Below are 7500 nucleotides of genomic sequence, written 5' to 3'. Positions count from 1 at the left end.
TTTCATTGGCTTCCAGTACGTGACTGTTTGTGGCATAGGTAAATTTTTCATACAACTTCACAAATAAGTATGTATACGTCTCCCCATCTGCATATATACGCGCATATATATATATAATTAAACTTTAATGTACCAATATTTACATATATACAGAGCTAAACCTAAATAACAGACCTTATAACCAAAGGTATGTTTGACCGCTAAATTTAGTACGAACCATTATCTTTGATCTCTTTTGATCCGTGCTTGTATACAAATCTAACCTGCGTTTACAAACAAGCAAGCACAAATAATCTCAAACAATAACAAAACCCCGATCAATAATTTCCAATACTAAAAACTTAAACAGTAGCCACTTACAACAAAACTAAGGTCAGTTATCCTACCAAAACAACCTTTTACTTTCCTTTTCTCTCTGCAATGATCTCTAAACGTCGCCTTCTTCTCCTCCTCACGATCTATTATATATATATGTATACATATAAGAATTGCAGCGTGGGAGGTGTTTATAAGCCTTTTAAGAAACACACAAAAACCGTTAGATTCACTTCAACATTTAAATTTAATTTGTCAAAATATTTTCGTCGCCTAACATTTCCAAGAAGTTAAGGAGATAGACAAAGAACATGTCTCTACTTCAGCATAGAAGTAGAGACAACATGTTCTTTGTCTATCTTCTTAACTTTTTAGGTGTAATTATACTAATGTGGAGATTTTAGGTATAATTATACTAATGTGTCTATCTGTTCTAACTTAATTAAATTCTATGTCTTCGTGCAGCTGAAAATTGCTCCACATTTTAAATTGATATAATGATTGCATTGTTCAATTAAATGGAGTTGCATGAAACGATCGTACTGCATTACCTCTGGATATCCTTGTTGCTTGTTTTGATATATATATATATATATATATATATATATATATATATATATATATATATATATAATATATATATATATATATCAATAAATAAATAAATAAATAAATGTATAAATATATATATTATATATATAATATATATATATATATATATATATATATATATATATATAAATATATATATATATTCGCACACACCCCAACACACATATGTAAATATATGTATACACTCTTATATATAGTAACATACATACATATATAGTCATTTGCAAATCCATTAATCTGTATGCCAATTTAAAATTATTTTTCTTTTCACCTGAGTTGAAATCAACTAAGAATCATATTTATTTTAATCGATTTTTTTTGCTCCGACGAGTAGAATCTTAGCTTCATCTACTTCTCTCTCAGCAGCGCAGCTGTTGCATTGAGGCTGTTTTCTTTGAGTTAACCATTGTATTGTCTTTATTCTTCCATTGATTTAATATGGCGACCATAACTGAGAGTGAATGTTCAGACAGATGAGAACAGACGTTATGTACAGAAACAGTAGGGTTTCTTCTTCGCTTGATCTGAATAATCCAAGAATCCTTCCGATTGGCCTTCTTAGTAATTAAGTAGACGAAATAAAGCATTGCATTTCATAGTTAAAATGTCTATGATAAGAAATAAACAAACTTTTTGTTAGTTTAAATATGTGACATATTTTAACTTCTAAGGTAATTTCTCTGCTGTTATCGTGGAGTGAAAGAAAATGATCACCTATGGTAAAAGATGTAAAGACACCTTATCTGTTCAATGTCACACTCTATCGGACTGATAGACGCATTTCTGGCTCCTTAGCCTTCCTCATATTGTAGTAGCAGCTCTAAGCAGTGATGAGAAATAAACAGATAAGGCGTTTTTACATCTTTTACCATATGCAAGAATATTTTCTGTATGTTAAGCTGTAGTGAAACTGCCTTTAGAAGTTAAAATATGTCACAAACATATTTGAACTAACATAAAATTTGCTTATTTCTCATGTTGTACATGACTTGAACAGAAAGTGGTCCCTTCTTCGAACCACTCTAGTGTCTCTAACATTACGCTGATGAGGAGGGACAGATTTTACTCGCACAAAGTCTAGTCCTACCGGTAGTAACTTTTAAACAAACAAACAATATTCCGGTAGTAACAGCCAATCTAACTAGTTTCTCTACTTTTATTTAAACGAATGGTACCAGTTTTTACATAGAAATACCAACTACAATTTAGCGAGGTGATCAGAAGCTAGTAGTATTAATTGTCTTGATAAAATATAAAGAAGCTGCCTATAACAGGTCATGACTCAGAAGATTTCCACATTCACCTGCTATTTTAGGTTTTCAATTCGGCCATATATTCTTCAAATATGCAGCATTCATCCTTTAAACTGAATTACATTTACACAGGCAAAAAGAAAAAAATAGAGAAATCGTTTCAACTTACCTGATTAGGGACGGGTTTGTGGAGCCCATTTTATAGGGTCTCCAGAAGCCAGCAGCCACGTCGGTTGTGTTGTTCGGAGTAAATTTTTCAGCAATAATTGTAACATCAACATTTTGTAAGTCTTCAAGAATTCGTACAGCTGAGTAGAGACCAATAACTCCAGCTCCTAATACGCAAATTTTTCGGACCATAATGAAAATCGGTTAAAAATCTCCAGCTAAAACATAATATAATTTGTCTTTATCCATCAGAAAGAAACCCAACTCGCCAAAAAACAAAACAAAACAAAATAAACAACAACAACGACAAAAAAACCAACAAAAAAACAAACAAACCAAAACTCTGGTCGATAGATTCTGTTACATTTCAAATGAGTTCCACAGATTATTTAGTCGCATAATTCTACTCGTAATCTCTTCAGTCTTTCTCTCTAAAAGCTTCTATTCCAATTTACAGGAATACACACCAGTGCATTCGGTGCTGGATTTAGAAGAAATGAGGCCCTATGCTAGTTAAGTTATGAAGCCCTTTACTTGGTCAGTCAGGCAGACATGCTCAGGAAATTTAGGGGCAGTTAAAATATTACCTGTTACCAGATTAATCATTATTTTTTAAAACAAATCAGTTAAATTTTTGAACTATCAGGGCTCAGAGAATGTTTTTGGGGGGATTTATGATAAATTCAGGTTTAGACTGTCAAGACTATAGGTCAGAGATGAACACTGCAATAAACTTGAAACTATTAACCAAAGCCCTAGCCCGCCTAACACTGACTTACACAGGTCACATGATGAAGTAGTCAAAGTTGATAAAAATTGAACAGACAGGACGGTCATTATATATTTACAGCAGGCTATTTAATGTCAGAACATCCTTCGAGATTTCCTGACTGCAAACTCATCAATGATTTCCTCAAAATCAATAAGTCGCAGTTTATCATTCTCTATACAGAGAATACTCAGACCAGACAGCCTCTCTTGTGACATTGTTGAACGAAGGTCACTTTTGATCCTTTTCAGTCTAGAAAATGATCTCTCTCCAGAACAGTTAGTGACCATCAAACACGGGAACAATCTGAAAATTGTTTCCACATTTGGGAAAGTTTCTGAATTTTCTCCTGTTTTATTATTTTGTAAACGTCTTGGTGGCGGAAACTTTTTTTTCTGCATGAGCCTGTTTGACACACAAGTGGAAAGCCAAGAATTCATCAACAAGACTGAGATCAACATTCTTTGGGTATTCTTGTTATAGTTTCTTGACATAATGGAGAATTTGCTCCCTCGTCACTTGAAGATCAATTAAAAAGCGAAAAATTGCCAGCAGTACTCAAATACACAATAGCTCTTCTGTCTAAATTTGAGTGAAGAGCATCAGTTATATGAATAAATGAATGTATCCTAAAATTATCTCGTTGAAGAATTTTATCCAAAGCTTTAGTTGCACTGCCATCACTGTGTTTTCGTTTTCTATGCCTTCTTTAGAGACTTCTGTACTCTACGCCAGGTAGAATAGTTTTTGCTTGCTCCTCAATCTCATCAAAGTTTCCCCGTATGCTGGAAACAAATTGCAGATGTGAACCGTATTGGTTTGCACACGTGGTCAATGAAATCTGTGTACTTTGAAGGGCATTACTTTGTGTAACTACTCAAGCCAATGTGTCCATAGATGAAGCATGGGCACAAATTAAAATTCTTCCATTTTTCTGCAAAAGATTTTGAGCTTGTCGTCTAGTGTCACTATTTTCAGTGTCGTTATCATGGACGTGACTGAGAGCTTCAACAATGTGTGCGTAACTTGCACTGATACTGTCGTAGCTCTTCGCATGGGTCTCCCATCTTGTGCTAGATAACTGTTGCGGAGCTTTTGACACTGGTAGAAAGAAGTTTTTCAGCATTGCCCACAGTCTTGTAGATGCTGAGAAAAAGCAATTAAAGTTCATTGGCAACGCCAAAGAAATTCACTGTATCAGGGTAAGAGTCAACTGCAGCTCTCCAACCAGATTTAGGTAATGTTCAGCTCAGGGAATAAATTTTGCTAACTTATTCTTTTCCAGAATTTTCTGTTGAACTCCATTATATTATCCTTTCCAGCTATATTAGCTGCATTGTCATATGATTGACCCCTGCAGTTTCTGAAATCAATTTCAAGATCTTCAAAGAAGTTCAGTATCAATTCAACCATTTTTTCACCTGTGTGATTCTTCAGTTCAATAAATGTCAAAAACCGTTCAACTTGTATTCCATCAAGGGAAGAAACATGTCTAACAATTACAGTGAGTTGATCAACATTGGAAACATCAAGCGTTGAATCGACCGATACACTAAAAAAGTCTGCTTCTTTGATTTCTTTCACTATTTCTTCAAGAACTATTTTAGCCATTAGCTTGATAACTTCTTCACATATGGTTTTGAATAGGTATGATGGATGGCTTTCATTTCCATACTGATTTATGTGGGTACATAAGAAGGGATCAAATTTGGCAATCAATTCCAGCAAACTGAGAAAGTTTCCGTTGTTTGGTGAGCATCATTTCTAAAAGACAATCCACGTTCTGTCAACAAGTGAATCACTACCATCACCTGCTGAAGTGCACGCTTCCAGTAGTCATGTTCTACTTTGATTTGCTCATCAAGCTTTGTTGTAAGCGTCTGACCACGTTTTCTTGTTAAGTAGGCCATATGACGTTTTGAATTTTCATGGGTCTTAATTTGAGGCTATGACCAGTTATCAAATCCTGAAGAAGCTAGAGTTGTGGTTGAAGAAACGTTCTCAGAGAATTTTGAGAAAAATTTGCACACAAAACAGTAGACTTTCCCTTTTGTTGGGTAATATACTAGCCATTCCCAAAGGTAGGTTTCTCTATTTATTTTAGTGGAGAAGAATAAACTTCTTGAGCATGAACGAGTTTGGTTTTTGTAGGTTTGCTTTTGTAAAAGGCCCACCCCAGTGCTGACATTCCAAAAGGCCTTTCTCAATCCGGTATGGAATTTCTTCATTGCTCAATGTGGTCCATAAACCTACATCAGTCTTGACAATGAAATCAGTCCTTGGAGTTACTGACAAATGTTCCTGGATGCCACTGATAGTTGGAGTTACTGACGAAGGTTCTTGAGTACTCCTGGTAGTTGGAGTTACTAAAAAATATTTCTGGGCACCACTGGTACTAAATGTTACTGACAAATGTTCCTGGGTGCCAAGTAATGTATCTGAATTTAGCAACTCCCCACAGAACTATAAGTTATAAGACCGATTCTTTTCATGACATTCTTTATAATATATAAATTTCATTTATGCTTCATCAAAATAATAATCATGTCCTTCAATTTAAGGGGAGAGAGCTAATTGATTAGCATTATCAGCATTATCATCACCATCACCACCAGCATCACCACTAGTAGCATCATCACTGCCATCTCTAACAAGATCACTACCGCCTCCTCCGCCTCTCTACCTCCTCCTCCTCCTCCTCCTCCTCCTCTTCCTCCTCTCCTTTCCCTCCCCTCCTTTCCTCTTCCTCCCTCCTACCCGGAGAAAGATAAAATGACATTTGCCATTGAAATGTGAGCCAGCGAAAGCTGTAATATAGTCGTCTTCTTTAACCAACTCCTTTCACCAAACAACTTGTCCTTGCGGGATTTAGTATTTACAATTATCGCAGAACAGCGAGAAAGAGAGTCATATCTCCGAGAACAATGAGAGAAACTGCTACAGGTGTTTCTTATCTATTTCCAGCTTTTGGTGGCATAGAGGAGGTCAACAGAGTTAAGTAGAAAAGACATAAATCGACTTGGCAAGGCCATGTGTTCAATGTAACTAGTGTCAGTCAGTGTCGCTCTGTGAAAAAATGCCGTTGTAACTTAAAGGGGATTTCCATAGATCCAGGATCAAATCTACATGCCCAAACGAAAACACACTCGTAACAATACATACATATATAGTGGTTGTCTACTCCTTATGCAGAGTGTGATCACCTGTACCTACTCTTTAGAACGATCATTGCATCTGATATGGTTTTTTTAAAACCAGACAATGTTCTGAACAGACATCCAAATACATTGCACATCCGATTTGGTCCACCAAGAGCTGCAGATAAGTTCCGATCTTTGTGGATCTTAAAATGTCCTTTGAGGACTCCGTTAGATTTGCAAGCCTTCTGGCATACACTGCATTCAAAAGTGTGCACAGACATATAGGCAGAATAGTTGGTGAAGGTTTGTTTTCCATGGGTTCGCAAATGAGATTTGAGCCCAGCAAAGGAAAGGCATGGTCTGTCACAAACTGTGCACACTAAAAGGTCATTGTCATTCACCTTCTCGATCGTAACATTCTTCCTTAGATCTCTTTTGAGTCTTACATGCGTTATCCTGGCCTCTTCAAACGCTTTCATTCCATTCCACACTTTTGTTCGCCATCCAGCTCTATCCGAAGCAAGGGTTTCTATGTCTTCTGGATCCGTTCCAAGTGATTTCATAGTAGTCCTTATGCCGTCCTTAAACCATTTTTTTAAGGTTTGGGCCAGTAGTGCTTCCCCTCTACATGCTCATCATAAAACAGCTGTTTCGGCATGCGTTCATCCACCATTCGAGCAATATGGCCACACTATCTCATTTGGTTTCTCAAAATCATAGCTTTAATTGATGTGATCTGCAGGCATCAGATGCATGGACATCTGTGTTTGGAGTAAAAGAACTCCATTTTATGTTTAAAATGCGATGAAGACAATTTTGGTGGAATTGTTCTAACAATTTAAAATGCCTTTCATAAGTCCATGTTTCACAAGAATACAACAGGGAACGTAAGACAAATGATTTGTAAAGAGCCAGCTTTGTATTCTTATTTATATGTTGCTGGCACCAAATGCGTGACTCCAAGCCACCAAATGCTTTTGCTGCCCTTTGAATTCGCAGATGTATTTCTGTATCAAGTTTTCCATCATTTTGTACAGAGCTTCCAAAGTAGATGAACGAATCGACAACCTCAAGTAACTTACCCATAACAAAAATTTTAGTGGGGTTACAAACAACACCACACGCAGGTTGATGTATTACAACTGTTTTTTTTTTAAGTCGATGGTCAAGCCAAAATCATCACAAGCTAAGTCAAATGCAGACACAAGAGATTGAAGACCTGTTTCAGAATGATTGATAATAT

The 7500-nt window shown here is 36.1% G+C and overlaps 1 protein-coding gene across 3 annotated transcripts in view; it reads right to left on the bottom strand.

Annotated features, from left to right (window-relative positions):
• The window catches only part of LOC115215645 (D-amino-acid oxidase-like), a 58016-nt gene that overhangs the window by 44726 nt on the left and 5790 nt on the right, over nt 1-7500 (bottom strand). For all 3 annotated transcript variants that reach the window (XM_036505873.1, XM_036505871.1, XM_029784895.2), the window contains exon 2: nt 2350-2566. In XM_036505873.1, the coding sequence (XP_036361766.1) occupies nt 2350-2540 (191 nt within the window). In that variant the 5' untranslated portion in view covers nt 2541-2566. The remainder of the gene's footprint in view (nt 1-2349; nt 2567-7500) is intronic.

Source organism: Octopus sinensis, linkage group LG9 (assembly GCF_006345805.1).
Source record: "Octopus sinensis linkage group LG9, ASM634580v1, whole genome shotgun sequence".
Classification (NCBI taxonomy): domain Eukaryota; kingdom Metazoa; phylum Mollusca; class Cephalopoda; order Octopoda; family Octopodidae; genus Octopus; species Octopus sinensis.
This window is presented reverse-complemented; position numbering and strand designations above follow the sequence as displayed.